We start from the raw sequence: 17,017 nt of genomic DNA, 5'->3' as shown, positions 1-17,017 counted from the left end.
AACTACAAATTTCTAAATACATACCTAAAACTACAAAAGTCTCGGCCACAGTTTCCATATCTATCTGATCTTGAATTTATTTCATCATAACAAGCAAATGAACCACCTCTAGAAGCTAAAAGAAAAAAAAACTTAAGTAAATTAAAGTACATAATTCCAATAATCATTGTAGAAATAATAAGCTGATTTTGGAAATTATAATGAGATACTTAAGGAGGTTTATAATGAATTAGAATTAAAAAGTTGCTGAGGTAGATCTAGGATTAAAAAGAGAGCTTCTCATTTTAAGCTTAGTAGACTTTGTTTCATATCAAACAGAAAATAAACAGCAACATTATTCATATGGCATTATATTATTAGAAATATAATAATTGGAAGTATTGTCCTCTCTTTGCCCTCTGAATTGTTTTTCTTCCTTAGCTGACTACCCAATGTGAAAAAATAGTTTGTGTTAGTCCAAACAAAACGGGAGCAAAAGAGTATTTATGATTCAATACTGATAAGAAACTCAAGGAGTATTTTTCTGAACTCTTCTTCAACACTAAAGTCCTCATTTCTGTTCCCTTGTATCCTAACAATCACACACACACAAAAATTAAGGGGGTCCAGTCTGAAATGGCCACTTAGGAAGGCCCTGAACTCCCCTCCTTGCTCACTCCAAATCTATACCTATTTATAAATTCTTCCTAAAAAGCTAAGTACTTACTAAATGGCTTCTGCACAATGAAAAGACAGAAAGACCACACAGAGAACTGCAACAGAGATGGAGACAATGTAACAGAGGAAACCCTCACCCCTGATGTTACAGTGGGAAGGGATAGGATTTAGGGACCATGAGCAGATTCATCTGCCCTGAATCATAGAGGGAAAAAGTTGCAGTTTAAAAAAGCAACTAGAATTTAAGAGATCCAGCCCTAGAACTCCAAATGCTGGGAGTGCTGCTGGTACTCTACAGGTCAGAGTGGCTGCTGAACACCACAGTTTACATATCCCCTCCACCTTGATAGCAGAGACAAGGGCAGGGTCCTGATGCTACAGCTAGTCAGCTGCTTCAGTGAACCCTGGGTTCCTAGCCCGTACCAGCCCAGGACACTGTGAGCACAGAAAAAAAAAAAAGCCGTGGTTTAAAAGAGCGACTAGGGATCCCTGGGTGGCGCAGCGGTTTGGAGCCTGCCTTTGGCCCAGGGCGCGATCCTGGAGACCCGGGATCGAATCCCACGTCGGGCTCCCAGTGCATGGAGCCTGCTTCTCCCTCTGCCTGTGTCTCTGCCTCTCTCTCTCTCTCTTTGTGACTATCATAAATAAATAAAAATCAAAAAAAAAATTTAAAAAAAATAAAATAAAAGAGCAACTAGAATATAAAGGAATGAGGAAGGAGGAAAATGGTAGAAGAGTAAGGGTATTGATTCATCTGGTCCCCCAAACTTACCTAGGTAACTTTCAAAACATCCTGAATACCTACAAATTCAACTTGAGATGTAAACAGAGAACAGCTGGAATGCTACAGAGAGAAAAGTGATAGCTTCTGACAAGGTAGGAAGGTGGAGAAAAGGAAGATAAATGGGGGTGGAGGAGGGAGCCATGGAAAGCTGCTGTAGGAAAGCAGGGCAGCAGAATATCAGGAACTTTAATACTTCAAAGAGTCTTCCCTGAGTGCTCAGTGGGAAAATAGGGCAGAATCACAGGAGAGCCAGAGAAGCCTCAATATTCCCGGAGACACAATAAGAATAGGGGCAACCAGGAGAATGCTCACTGCAAATTGTGGTCCCATCTTGGTAAAAGATTGGAATGCTGCAACCCTCCAGGGCATCTGGGAGAAGCCAGCCAGGTGTGTGTCCAACACCGGAGTTATCTTTACCTAGAGCCTGGCACAGAGGGATGCAGGCTGTCTTCCGGTTCCCTTCAGCAGAGGCAGACCCCGTGGGGACAAAAGACAGTGAAAACTCTCCTGCCACTGGGCACCCTTCAATTTGTACAAAGCAGTGCTCCCATGCCTGCCCCCAGGAAGATCTGAGCCAGTGTGCACTGAGAGACTGTGGTTCAGTACACGTGATGGTGTCCAGCCCCAGAGCCAAGAGCTCCCCCGTGTACTGAACTGCAATCTCTCAGTGCACACTGGCCTAGATCCTCCTGGGGGCAGGCAGGGGGTACTGATTTGTACAAATTGAATGCCGCCTACTGGTGGGAGAGCTTTCGCTGTCTTCTGCCCTCCCAGGTTCCACCTCTCCCAGAGGGGACAGAGGATAGCCCACTCCTGTATGCTGCTGGACTCTCAGGGCAGAGAGAGCTCAGCTGCTGGACTTCAAAACTAGTCTGCCTCTCCCAGATGCCCTCGGGGGGTTGTTGCCTTCTAGCCATTTGCCAGGACCTAGGAGGCTTAAGTCCCACAATTGGACCATGGTTTGCTAGTGAGCTTTCTGCCTGACGCCCCTAGTGAGCTTTCTCCCTGGCGCCCCTATTCTTACTTTGTCTCTGGGAATATTGAGACTGCACTGCCCCTCCTGCAAGTCTGCCCTATTTCCCCACTGAGCAATTTTCAGGCAGGGAAGACTCTCTCAGGAGCAGATTTCCAAAGTTCCTGATTGTGCGCTGCACTGCTCTCCTGCAGTGGCTTACTGAGGCTCCCTCCCCTTGCCATTTATCTTCTGATATATCCCCTCAGTTCCTTTTCAGACTCCTACCTTGTAGGAAGTGATCACTTTTCTCTCTGTAGCATCCAACTTGCTCTCTCTTTACATCTCAGGTTGAATTCATAGGTGTTCAGGATGGTTTGAAACTATCTAGATAAATTTGGGGGACCAAATGAAATGAGAACCCTTATTCTTCTGACATGCTTCTTGCCATCTTGCCTCTCCCAATCGCATATTATCCTTTTGTCATTAATAATTTTACCTTAAATACTATTCTCACTGATTTATATTGCTATACCAACTTGCTCTTTGAAATTTAGACTTGCCTAGTATATGTTTTTTCATCCCTTATTCTCAATCTTTGTTTTTAGTTGGTATCTTATAAACAGCCTTCATATGGGACACAATAATGGAGTTTGCTATGCATGTATGTTTAACATATGATGGTGATACAGGAGAGCTAGGTTCTTATCTCACTGAGTCAAAGAATGAATATCGTGGGCAATGGAGAGTGAGTAAAGTGATAGAAGTTTATTAAGCAAAGATAACAGGGAAAGCTCTCAGGAGTGAGAGGGGTCCTGAAAGGGTTGCCACTGAAGGCTTTTTGGCAGGCCTTTTATTGAAAACCTAACCAGTGAGCCCATGGTCTTGAGATTTTCTGTGCTTTCTTGAGCGTTTGGCATATGGCTGACTTTGGGTCTGGTGAGTTTCTGTGACTACTTGGCAAGCATCACAGGGAGATATTTTTAACTCTGCTCACTCACACAGCCATTCTGCACTGGAAAAAATGACTAAAATAATTCACCACAAAAGAAAGAACCAGAAGTAATACTCTGCCACAGACCTAATTGATATGGATTTAAGTAGCATGTCAGAGATACAATTCAGAAGTACAATTATAAAATTATTGGTAGCTTTGGGAAAAAAAAGTATAAAAGACTCTAGAAATTCTCTTACTGCAGAACTGAACTCTAATCAGGCCAAAATTAAAAATACTTTAAGGTGCAATCTAAACTGGATTCTCTTACTGTTAGGGTTAATGAGGTGGAAGAGAGAGTGAGTGACATAGAAAATAAGTTGATAGTAAGAAAGCTGAGGAAAAAAGAGAAAAACAAGAACCCATGAGGAACGGCTTTGGAAAATAAATGATAGCTTGAGAAGGAAAAATATATGTCTAATTGGGATTCCAGAAGATGGGGGGAGAAAGAGAGAGAGACAGAGACAGAGACGACCACAAAATATATATGAACAAATCATTGCTAGGAACTTCCTTCATATGGGGAAGGAAACAGGTATTCATATCCAAGACATAGAGAGGACACCCATCCCAAAATCAACAAAAAATGCCCAACACCGCAACATATAATAGTGATGCTTGCAAATTTCAAACATAAAGAGAAAAATCTAAAAGCAGCTGAAGGCAAGAAATTCTTAACTTATATGGGGAGAAATACCAGATGAACAGCAGACCTCTCCACAGAGATCTGGCAGGCCAGAAAGGGCTGGCATGATATATTCAGAGTATTAAATGAGAAAAACATACATCCAAGAACATTTTATCCAGCAAGGCTGTCATTCAGAATAGAAAGAGAGATGAAGACCTTCCAAGATAGAAACTGAAAGAATATGTGGCCATCAAATCAGTTCTGCAAGAAATATTAAGGGGGACCCTGTAAGAGGATGGAGCACAAAGAAACAATCCACAGAAGCAGGGACTGTATAGGTAACACTACAACATTAAATTCATATTTTTCAATCGTTACTCTGAACATGAATGGGCTAAATAACCCCATCAAAAGATGCAGGGTATCTCACTGGATAAAAAACCAAGACCCATTTATTTATTGTCTACAAGAGACAAATTTTAGACCTAAGAACATCTCCAGACTGAAAATGAGGGAATAGAGAACCACTTACCATTCAAATGGTCCTCAAAAGAAAGCTGAGGTAGCATTCTTCATATCAGATAAATTAGAGTTTATACCAATGACTGTAGTAAGAGATGAAGTGAGACACTATATCATACTTAAAGGGGCTATCCAACAAGAAGAACTAACAATCATGAAGACTTATGCCCCTAATCTGAGAGCAGCCAAGTATATCAATGAATTAATAACCCGATTAAAGAGATACAAAGATAATACTACATTAATAGTAGGACACTTCAACATGGCACTCTCAGCAAAAGACAGATATTCTAAGCAGAATGTCATGAAAGAAACAAGGGTCTTGAATGATACACTGGACCAAATATATTTCACAAATATATACAGAACAATCCATCATAATGCAACAGAACACACATTCTTCTCATCTGCACAAAACCTTCTCTAGAGTAGACCACATATTGTGCCACAAATCAGCTCTGAGCAGATATAAAAAGATTATGAATACCCCTGCATATTTTCAGACCAAAATGCTTTGAAACTAGAACTCAATCACAAGAAGAAATTTGGAAGAAACACAAAACAGGGGATCCCTGGGTGGCTCAGCAGTTTGGCGCCTGCCTTTGGCCCAGGGCATGATCCTGGAGACCCGGGATCAAGTCCCGCATCGGGCTCCCAGCATGGAGCCTGCTTCTCCCTCCTCCTATGTCTCTGCCTCTCTCTCTCTCTATGTCTATCATAAATAAATAAATAAATCTTTAAAAAAAAAGAAAAAAGAAACACAGAACATGTGGAGGTTAAAGAGTATCCAATGAAAAGATGAATGGGTCAAGCAGAAAATTAGAGAATAATTTAAAAGATCCATGAAAACTAATGAAAATTAAAGTAAAACTGTTCAAAATCTTTTTGGGATACAGCAAAAGTGGTCCTAAGAGTGAAATACATAGGATCCCTGGGTGGCGCAGTGGTTTGGCGCCTGCCTTTGGCCCAGGGCGCGATCCTGGAGACCCAGGATCGAATCCCACGTCAGGCTCCCGGTGCATGGAGCCTGCTTCTCCCTCTGCCTGTGTCTCTGCCTCTCTCTCTCTCTTTGTCTGTGCGACTATCATAAATAAATAAAAAAATTAAAAAAAAAAAGTGAAATACATAACAATACAATCCTCTCTCAAAAAATTGGAAAAAACTCAATATACAAGCTAACCATGCAACTAAGGGAACTGTAGGAAGAAAAGCAAATAAAGCCAAAACCAAGCAGAAGAAGACATAATAAAGATTTGATCAGAGATCAATAAAGTGGAGACCAAAAGAACTGTAAAACAGATCAACAAAACCAGAAGGTGGTTCTTTGAAAGAATTAATAAGATAGATAAATCCCTAGCCATCCTTACTAAAAAGAAAAAAAAGACTCAAATTAATAAAATCACAAACAAAAGAAAGATCACAATCAATACCAAGGAAATACAAAGGATTTTAAAAATGTATTATAGGCAACTATATGCCAACAAATTAGGTAGTTGGAAGAAATGGATGTATTCCTGGGAAACCTATAAGTAACCAAAATGGAAATAGAAAATCTGAACAGATCAATAACTGGTAAGAAAATTGAAGCAGTCATCAAAAACCCCCTAAGACACAAAAGTCCAGGGCCAGATGGCTTCCCAGGAGAATTCTACCAAACATTTAAAGAAGAAATAATACATATTCTACTAAAGCTATTTCAAAAGAGAGAAATGGAGGTAATACTCCCAAACTCATTCTATGAGGCCAGCATTACCTTGATCCCAAAACCAGACACCCCACCATAAGACACCCATTCATAAAGGAGAATTACAGATGAAGATCCCTGATGAACATGTATGCAAAAATTCTCAATAAGATACTAGCCAATAGGATCCAACAGTACATTGAGAGGATTATTCACCATGACCAAGTGGAATTTATTGCTGGGATGGAAAGGTGGTTCAACATTCATTGAACAATCAATGTGATAGATCACATTAATAAAAGAAAAGACAAGAATCATATGGCCCTCTCAATAGTTGCAGAGAACTCGTCTGACAAAATACAGCATCCATTCCTGATTAAAACTCTTCAAAGTGTAGAGATAAAGGGAACATATCTCAATATCATAAAAGCCATATTTGAAAAGCCCACAGCAAACATCATTCTCAATGGGGAAAAACTGAAGGTTTTTCCCCTAAGTTCAGGACCATGATGGGGATCTCCACTCTCACCACTGTTATTCAACATAGTCCTAGAAGTCCTGGCCTCAGCAATCAGACAACAACAACAACAACAACAACAAAAATAAAGTGCATTCAAAATGGCAAAGAAGAAGTCAAGCTCTCCCTATTCATAGATGACATGATACTATATATAGAAATCCCAAAAGACTCCACCCCAAAATTACAAGAACTTGTACAGCAATTCAGCAATGCGGCAGGTTACAAAATCAATGCACAGAAATCAGTAGCATTTCCATACACTAATAATGAGACTGAAGAAACTAAGGAATCAATCCATTTATAATCACACCCAAAACCATAAGATATCTAGGAATAAACCTAACCAAAGAGGTAAAGGATCTATACCCTAAAAACTATAGAATATTTATGAAAGAAATCAAAGAATATATAAAGAGATGAAAAGACATTCCATACTCATGGATTGGAAGAATATTGTGAAAATGTCTACGCTACCCAGAGCAATTTATACATTCAATGCAATCCCTATCAAAATACCATGGACTTTCTTCACAGTTGGAATAAATAATCTTAAGATTTGTATGAAATCAGAAAAGACCCCAAATAGCCAGAGGAATGTTGAAATAGAAAACCAAAGCTGGGGGCATTACAATGCCTGACTTCAAGCTGTATTACAAAACTCTGATCATCAATACAGTATGGTACCTACACAAAAACAGACACATAGGTCATGGAACAGAATAGAAAATTCAGAAATTAACCCTCAACTCTATGGCCAACTCATCTTTGACAAAGCAGGTAAGAGTATCCACTGGAAAAAGGACAGTCCCGGAGAAGCAGGAACTTTAAAACTCCGCACCAGATTCTTCCGGATCAGAAAGGTGCTTAGCAGGGAGCTCGAGCAGGATGGAAGGAGGGGCAGTGGAGCCCCCAGGTTGCCGGGGTCACTAACAGAGGAGGTACGCCCAGGGGGAGAGGGCCCCACAGACCCCAGGCCAAGCGCGATCAAGGGCTGGAGCGTGCCCGGCAGGGCCTGGGGAGCAGCTCAGGCAGCGGCTCCGGGCGGAAGGTCTGTGCCCTGCTGCCTTCGGGAGCCGCGGCCCCAGAGAGTGATTCCAGCAGCACAGGTCCCGGATCCCGATGGGGGACACCGCCCAGGATCCTGCGCTCTCCCCGGGACAGGTGGAGACGGGGAGGGCACAGGTCAGCGAGGACTCACTCTCCTGCCGCCTGGCGCCCCCAACCTGTGGTCAGCACCCCCGCCCCCGGAACATCCAGGCCAGGGAGGACTGGGAGTTGCGGTAGTTACTGGGGGAACTGACTCCAGGGCTGGAGACCTGGCCACCGCCAGTGTGGTTGTTCCTCCTTGTGTCACCCTGTGCCTGGTACGGGGTGGGGTCGCCAGGGAACAGGGGCCTCACAGGATAAACAGCTCCCACTGAGCCGTGCACTTGGCAGGGGGCGGGACAGCTTCCCCAGGTGCACACACCTGAGAATCATCACAGCAGACCCCTCCCTGAGAAGACCAGCTGGAAGGACAAGGGAAGAGCAAGTTCTTGACCAAGCAGCCCTGGAAAGCTCCAGGGGAAGTCGAGAGATTTACAATGTATAGAACCCCTCCTCTTTTTTTTTCTTTTCTTTTCCCTTCCTTTTTTTAGTGCAACTCGTTTTTAGCCACTCTGCACTGAGCAAAATGACTAGAAAGAAGAACACCCCACAGAAGAAAGAATCAGAAACAGTCCTGCTCCCACAGAGTTACAGAATTTGGATTATAATTCGAAATCAGAAAGCCAATTCAGAAGCACAATTATAAAGCTACTGGTGGCTCTTGAAAAAAGAATAAAGGATTCAAGAGATTTCATGATTGCAGAATTTAGATCTAATCAGGCTGAACTTAAAAATCAATTAAATGATATGCAAACCAAAATGGAGGTCCTAATGATGAGGGTTAATGAGGTAGACGAAGACAAGTTGATGGCAAGGACGGAAGCTGAGGAAAAAAGAGAAAAACAGTAAAGACCATGAGGAGAGATTAAGGGAAATGAATGACAGCCTCAGAAGGAAAAATCTATGTTTAATTGGGGTTTCAGAGGGTGCTGAGAGGGACAGAGGACCAGAAGGCATATTTGAACAAATCATAGCTGAGAACTTTCCTAACCTGGGAAGGGAAACAGGCATTCATATCCAGGAAATAGAGAGCTCCCCCCCCTAAATCAATAAAAACCATTCAACACCTCCATATTTAATAGTGAAACTTCCAAATTCCAAAGATAAAGAGAAAATCCTTAAAGCAGCAAAAGAGACAAGAGATCCCTAACATTTATGGGGAGAAATATTAGGTTAACAGCAGCCTCTCCATAGAGACCTGGAGGCCAGAACGGGCTGGCAGGATATATTCAGGATCCTAAATGAGAAGAACATGCAGCCAAGAATACTCTATCCAGCAAGGCTCTCATTCAGAATGGAAGGAGAGAGAAAGAGCTTCCAAGATGGTCAGAAACTGAAAGAATATGTGACCACCAAACCAGCTCTGCAAGAAATATTAAGGGGGACTCTGTAAAAGAAAGAGGACTCCCAAAGAAATAATTCACAAAAACAGGGACTGAATAGGCATTATGATGACACTAAATTCATATCTTTCAATAGTAACTCTGAACATAAATGGGCTTAATGATCCCATCAAAAGATCCAGGGTTTCAGACTAGATAAAAAAGCAAGATCCATCTCTTTGCTGTCTACAAGAGACTCATTTTAGACCTAAGGACACCTACAGCCTGAAAATAAAAGGCTGGAGAACAATCCACCATCCAAATGGTCCTCAAAAGAACGCTGGGGTAGTAATCCTCATATCAGATAAATTAAAGTTTATCCCAAAGAGTGTAGTAAGAGATGAAGAGGGACACTATATCATACTTAATGGATCTATCCAACAAGAGGACCTAGCAATCATCAACATATATGCCCCAAATGTGGGAGCTGCCAAGTATATCAATCAATTAATAACCAAAGTTAAGATATACTTAGATAATAATACACTTATACTTGGTGACTTCAGTGTAGCGCTTTCTACAATCGATAGGTCTTCTAAGCACAACATCTCCAAAGAAACAAGAGCTTTAAATGACACACTGGACCAGGTGGATTTCACAGATATTTACAGAACTTTAAATCCAAATGCAACTGAATACACATTCTTCTCAAGTGCACATGGAACTTTCTACAGAATAGACCATGTACTGGTTCACAAGTCCGGTCTCAACCAATACCAAAAGATTGGGATTGTCCCCTGCATATTTTCAGACCATAATGCTTTGAAACTAGAACTAAATCACAAGAAGAAATTTGGAAGAAACCAACCATGCAGAGGTTAAAGATCATCCTGCTAAAAGATGAAAGGGTCACCAGGAAATATGAGAGGAATTAAAAAGATTCATGGAAACTAATGAGGATGAAGATACAACCATTCAAAATCTTTGGGATACAGCAAAAGCAGTCCTGAGAAGGAACTATGTCGCAATACAAGCATCCCTCAAAAAAATTGGAAAAAACTCAAATACACAAGCTAACCCTGCACCTAAAGGAACTGGAGAAGGAATAGCAAATAAAACCTACACCCAGCAGAAGAAGAGAGTTAATAAAGATTCTAGCAGAACTCAGTGAAATAGAGACCAGAAGAACTGTAGAACAGATAAACAGAACCAGACGTTGGTTCTTTAAAAGAAGTTAGATAAACCATTAGCCAACCTTATTAAAAACAAAAGAGAAAAGACTCTAATTAATAAAATCACGAATGAAAACAAGAAATCACTAAGGAAATACAAATGATTTTAAAAACATATTATGAGCAACTATATGCCAATAAATTAGGCTATCTAGAAGAAATGGACACATATCTGGAAAACCACAAACTACCAAAACTGGAACAGGAAGAAATAGAAAACCTGAACAGGCTGATAACCAGGGAGGATATTGAAGCAGTTATGAAAAACCTCCCAAGACACAAAACTCCAGGGCCAGATGGCTTCCCAGGGGAATTCTATCAAATGTTTAAAGAAGAAACAATATCTATTCTACTAAAGCTGTTCTGAAAGATAGAAAGGGATGGAATACTTCCAAACTCGTTTTATGAGGCCAGCATCACCTTAATTCCAAAACCAAAGACCCCACCAAAAAGGAGAATTAGACACCAATATCTGTGATGAACACAGATGCAAAAATTCTCAGGAAGACACTAGCCAATAGGATCCAACAGTACATTAAGATTTTTCACCATGACCAAGTAGGATTTATCCCTGGGATGCAATGCTGATTCAACACTCGTAAAACAATCAACATGATAGATCATATCAACAGAGAAAAAACAAGAACCATATGATCCTTCAATAGATGCAGAGAAAGCATTTCACAAAATACAGCATGCATTCTTGATCAAAACTCTTCAGAGTGTAGGGATAGAGAGAACATTTCTCAGCAACTTAAAAGCCATCTACAAAAAGCCCACAGCCTATTTCATTGTCAATGGGGAAACACTGGGAGCCTTTCCCCTAAAATCAGGAACATGACAGGCATGTCCACTCTCACCATTGCTATTCAACATAGTACTAGGAGTCCTAGCCTCAGCAATCAGGCAACAAAAAGAAATAAAAGGCATTCAAATGGGCAAAGAAGAAGTCAAACTCTCCCTCTTTACAGATGATTTGATACTGTACATAAAAAAAAACAAAACAAAATACTCCACCCCAAGATTGCTAAAACTCATACAGCAATTCGGCAATGTGGCAGGATACAAAACCAGTGCCCAGAAAACAGTGGCATTTCTGTACACTAACAATGAGACTGAAGAAAGAGAAATTAAGGAGTCAATCCCATTTACAATTGCATCCAAAAGTGTAAGATACCTAGGAATAAAACTAACCAAAATTTTAAAGGGGCTATACCCTAAAAAATACAGAACACTCCTGAAAGAAATTGAGGAAGACACAAAGAGATGGAAAAATATCCCATGCTCCTGGATTGGAAGAATTAATATTGTGAAAATGTCAATGCTACTCAGGGCAATTTACACATTTAATGCAATCCCTATCAAACTACGATGGACTTTCTTAGAGAGTTGTAACAAATCATCTTAAGATTTGTGTGGAATCAGAAAGGACCCCGAATATCCAGGGTAATATTGGAAAGGAAAACCAGAGCTGGGGGCATCACAATGCTGGATTTCAAGTTGTACTACAAAGCTGCAATCATCGAGACATATGGTACTGACATAAAAACAAACACAGAGATCAATGGAACAGAATAGAGAACCCAGAAATGGGCCCTAAACTCTATGGCCAACTAATACTTGACAAAGCAGGAAAGATGATCCACTGGAAAAATGACAGTCTCTTCAATAAATGGTGCTGGGAAAATTGGACATCCACATGAAGAAGAATGAAACTAGACCATTCTCTTACACCATACACAAAGATAAACTGAAAATGGATGAAAGATCTAAATGAGACAAGAATCCATCAAAATCTTAGAGGAGAACACAGGAACACCCTTTTGAACTTGGCCACAGTAACTTCTTGCAAGATACATATTGCAAGATACTAATTGGGACTTAATCAAGATAAAAAGCTTCTGCACAGCAATAGAAACAGTCAACAAAATTAAAAGACAAACTACATAATGGGAGAAGATTTTTGCAAATGACATATCACATAAAGGGCTAGTATTCAAGATCTATAAAGAACTTACTATACTCAACAGCAAAGAGACAAACAATCCAATCATGAAATGGGCAAAAGACATGAACAGACATTTCACCAAAGGAGACATAGACATGGCCAACAAGCACATGATAAAATGCCTAGCATCACTTGCCATTAGGGAAATACAATCAAAACCACAATGAGATACCACCTCACACCAGTGAGAATGGGGAAAATTAACAAGACAGTAAACAACACATGTTGGAGAGGTTGTGGAGAAAGGGGAACCCTCTTGCACTGTTGGTGGGAATGTGAACTGGTACAGCCACTCTGGAAAGCTGTGTGGAGGTTCCTCAAAGAGTTAAAAATAGGACTACCCTATGACCCAGCAATTGCACTGCTGGGGTTTTACCCCAAAGATACAGATGCAGTGAAATGGCAGGACACCTGCACCCCGATGTTTATAGCAGCAATGTCCACAATAGCCAAATTGTGGAAGGAGCCTTGGTGTCCTTCAAAAGATGAATTGATAAAAAAGATGTGGTCTATATATACAATGGAATATTACTCAGCCATTAGAAATAACAAATACCCACCATTTGCTTCAACGTGGATAGAACTGGAGGGTATTATGCTGAGTGAAGTAAGTTAATCGGAGAAGGACAAACATTCTATGGCCTCATTCACTTGGGGAATATAAAAAATAGTGAAAGGGAATAAAGGGGAAAGGAGAGAAAATGAGTGGGAAATATCAGTGAGGGTGACAGAACATGAGAGATACCTAACTCTGGGAAACGAACAAGGGGTAGGAAAGGGAGATGGGTGGGGGGATGGTGTGACTGGGTGTTCAGCACTGAGGGGGGCACTTGATGGGATGAGAATTGGGTGTTATGCAATATGTTGGCAAACTGAACTCCAATAAAAAAAATATACAGAAAAAAGAATGCCCAAAAAAAAAAAGAATGCTAAAAAAAAAGAGAAAAGAAATAAAAAGTATTTAAATTAGTAAGGGAGAAGTAAAACTCTCACTATTTGCAGAGGACAAGATACTGCATATAGAACACTAAAAGCTCTACCAAAAAACTACTAGAAGTAATAAATGAATTAAGAAAAGTTGCATGATAGGGATCCCTGGGTGGCGCAGCGGTTTGGCGCCTGCCTTTGGCCCAGGGCGCGATCCTGGAGACCCGGGATCGAATCCCACATCAGGCTCCCGGTGCATGGAGCCTGCTTCTCCCTCCGCCTGTGTCTCTGCCTCTCTCTCTCTCTCTGTGACTATCATAAATAAATAAAAAATTAAAAAAAAAAAAAAAAAGTTGCATGATAGAAAAATTAATACACAAAATTTGGTTGCACTTGTGTATATTAATAACAGAGTAGCAGAAAGAAAAATTAAGAAAATCATCCATTTATAATTGCACCAGAAATAACAAAATACCTAGGAATAAACTTAAGCAAGAAAGTGAAAGATCTATACTCTGAAAACTATAAAACATTGATGAAAGAAGTTGAAGATGACACAAATTAATGGAAATATATTCCATGCTCATGGATTGGAAAATCTTCAAACTGTCCAAAGCAACCTACAGATTCAATGTAATCGCTATCAAAATACAACAGATTTTTTCACAGCACTATAACAAATAATATTAAAATTTTTATGGAACCCTGAAAGACCTCAAATAGACAAAGCAATGTTGAGAAAGAAAAAGAAAAGTGGATATATCACAATCCCAGATTTCAAAATATGCAGCTAAACGATAGTAATCCAAAGAGTATGGTACTGGAACAAAAATAGCTCAATAGAACATAATAGAGAGGTCAGAAATAAACCAGAAATGACACCTATGTTGTCATTTATTCTAGGACAAAGGAGGCAAGAATATATACTGGGGAAATGACAGTGTCTTCAATAGTACTGGAAAAACTGGGCAGCTACATGAAAGAGAATAAAAATGAAAATGAAAAAGAAAATAAAAATAAAAAACCTTTTCACACTATACACAAAAATAATCTCAAAATGCATTTAAAGACCTAACTATAAAGTACAAATCCATAAAACTCCTATAAGAAAACACAGGCAGTCATTTTTTTGACATTGGTCATAGCAACATTTTTCTAGATATGTCTCCTCTAGGCAAGGGAAACAAAGCAAAAATAAACTATTAGAACCACATCCAAATAAAAAGCTTTTGCATTATGAAGAAAACCATCACCAAAGCAAAACAGGAACCTACTAAATAAGAGAAGGTATTTGCAAATGATATACCCAATAAGGTGTTAATATTAAAATTCTGTAAAGAATTTCTATAACTCAACATAAAAAAATCCAATTAATAAAAGTGAGCAGAGGACCTAAATAGACATTTTCTAAAGAAGACATGCAGATGGCCAACAGATACCTGAAAAGAAAATCATCAGGAAAAGGTAAATAAAAAGCAAAATGAGACATCACTTTATACTCCTCAGAATGGCTAAAATAAAAAAGACAATAAAGTGTTGGCAAGGATGTAGAGAAAAAGGAACCCTTATGCACCTTTGGTGGGAATGTAAATGGGTATAGCCCCTGTGGAAAACAGCATGGAGGTTCCTTGAAAAAATAAAAATAGAAATGTCATATGATCCAGTAGTTCCACTAGTGGGTATTTACTCAAAGAGAACAAATAGAAAAAAAAACAATTTGAAAAGGTATATGCATCTCTATGTTTACTGCAGCATTATTTATAGTAGCCAAAATATGGAAGGAACCCAAGTGTCCATCAATAGATGAATGGTTAAAGAAGGTATGGTATACATATACAATGGAATATTACTCAGACATAAAACATAATGAGATCTTGGCATTGTTGACAACATTTATGGACCAAAGGGTAGTATACTAAGTGACGTAAATCAGACAGAGAAAGACAAATAACGTATGATTTCACTTATATATGGAATCTAAGAAACAAAACATATGAACAAACAAAAGGCAGGAAGAGACACATAAATACAGAGAACAAACCGATTGTTGCTGATGTTGTGAGGGGGAGATGGGAAAATGGCTTGAAGAATATGAGAAATACAAGCTTCCAGTTATGGAGTGAATAAATCATGGGGATAAAAGGTACAGCATAGGAAAAACATCTGATATTGTAATAGCATTGTATGGTGAGAGATGGTAGCTACACTTGAGGTAAGCATAGCAAAATATATAGAGTTGTTGGATCACTATGTTGTATGCCTGGAACTAATGTGACATTGTGTGTCACTTATACTTCAATTAAAAAAAGAACTACTGAATTTTAAAATCAAGAAGGACACCAATGTTCATCTACTTCACCTCTTTTATATGTTTAGTTATGCCTAATTTTAAAAGCTAAAAAAAAATTAATGTAATAATAGCTACCCTTTCACTATGACTTGGTGACTTAGAGGTGCATTGTGTTGATCATGTTAATCACATGTAATAAAACCTGAGATCTTGGGATGTCTGCATGGCTCAGTGGTTGAGCATCTGTCTTGGGCTCAGGGCATGATCCCAGGGAGCCAGCTTCTCCCTCTGCCTATGTCTCTGTCTCTCGCTCTGTGTGTCTTTCATGAATAAATAAATAAAATCTTTAAAAAAAAAAAACCTGAGATCTTTTGTTGTCACCACTATGAACTGGCAAAGGAGGTCCCTTCAGCAATTTCACAGATTTTCATAGCTGGAGGACATGATCAATAAACTTTGTTTTCTGTCTTGACACAATCCATTTATATAAAAAATGCTATAAAACAAGTTAAAATAGATTTGTGAGCAGAATCCACCATAATCAGCAATTGTCTTTTGAAAAGGCCTACTCTTGAACTCACTCAATAAGTAATTAGCTTCCCTTTGCTTTGTCCCAAATTACTGATTTGATCTGATTTAATTTGATTAAATCTAACCTAAACTTCTTAATTCTCCCAAATTCTATCCAAGGGCCAGGATCAAGATGGTACAAAAATTAAGAGGGTAGAGGAGCAAAAGTTCAATAATCAAATAACCTCCTAATACAATGGTTTTGAAAATCAAAATTAATGGCAAGAAAAATCCATGATAAACAAAATATTATATTTTAGATAGGGATAGGTCATTGTCATGTAACACTGCTATACTGCCATTGGAACAGCTCTTCAATCAGCCCTCAGTTCCTTTGAGTGCCCTGGGGAGCTAGGTCAGTAACCTGCTCCATCTGCTTCCATACACTGGAGGAAAAGTGAAAGAGGCAAAATGCAGGTCATCTCCAAAATTGCTCCTGGGATCTCCCACCACTATGAACAACCCAACATCCTTTTGGTGGCCCTTTTCAGCTCAACTTTGGGGCTTAGGATGGCAAGTATTTCTGCATTGTTTTCTTGACTATCAAAGCCCACTGCTCTGACCTGAGTTTTCTTTTCTTCCCAAGACTATGTCCACTATGATTCCAAAACCTAACTCTCCTGTGGCCCCAAAAGATTTAGGCATCTTGGGCAACAACCTTCTTACTCTTGTCTCCATCCTGTAGGCTTTGAACTGATAACACCACAAGACCCATAAGCATGAAAGACATTGATTGGAAGTTAAGTTTGGGACGTTCTGGAACATGACCTCGACTCTATTG

At 39.6% G+C, this 17,017-nt stretch overlaps 1 protein-coding gene across 1 annotated transcript in view; it reads right to left on the bottom strand.

Annotated features, from left to right (window-relative positions):
* Positions 1-17,017, bottom strand: part of LOC121488699 (disintegrin and metalloproteinase domain-containing protein 5-like) — a 142,664-nt gene that overhangs the window by 43,739 nt on the left and 81,908 nt on the right. Inside the window, exon 15 of the mRNA XM_041751040.1 lies at positions 25-115. Coding sequence (XP_041606974.1) covers positions 25-115 — 91 coding nt within the window. The remainder of the gene's footprint in view (positions 1-24; positions 116-17,017) is intronic.

Source organism: Vulpes lagopus, chromosome 4, assembly GCF_018345385.1.
Source record: "Vulpes lagopus strain Blue_001 chromosome 4, ASM1834538v1, whole genome shotgun sequence".
Lineage (NCBI taxonomy): Eukaryota > Metazoa > Chordata > Mammalia > Carnivora > Canidae > Vulpes > Vulpes lagopus.
Note: the sequence above shows the minus strand (reverse complement) of the source record. Positions and strands in the feature narration are given on the sequence as shown.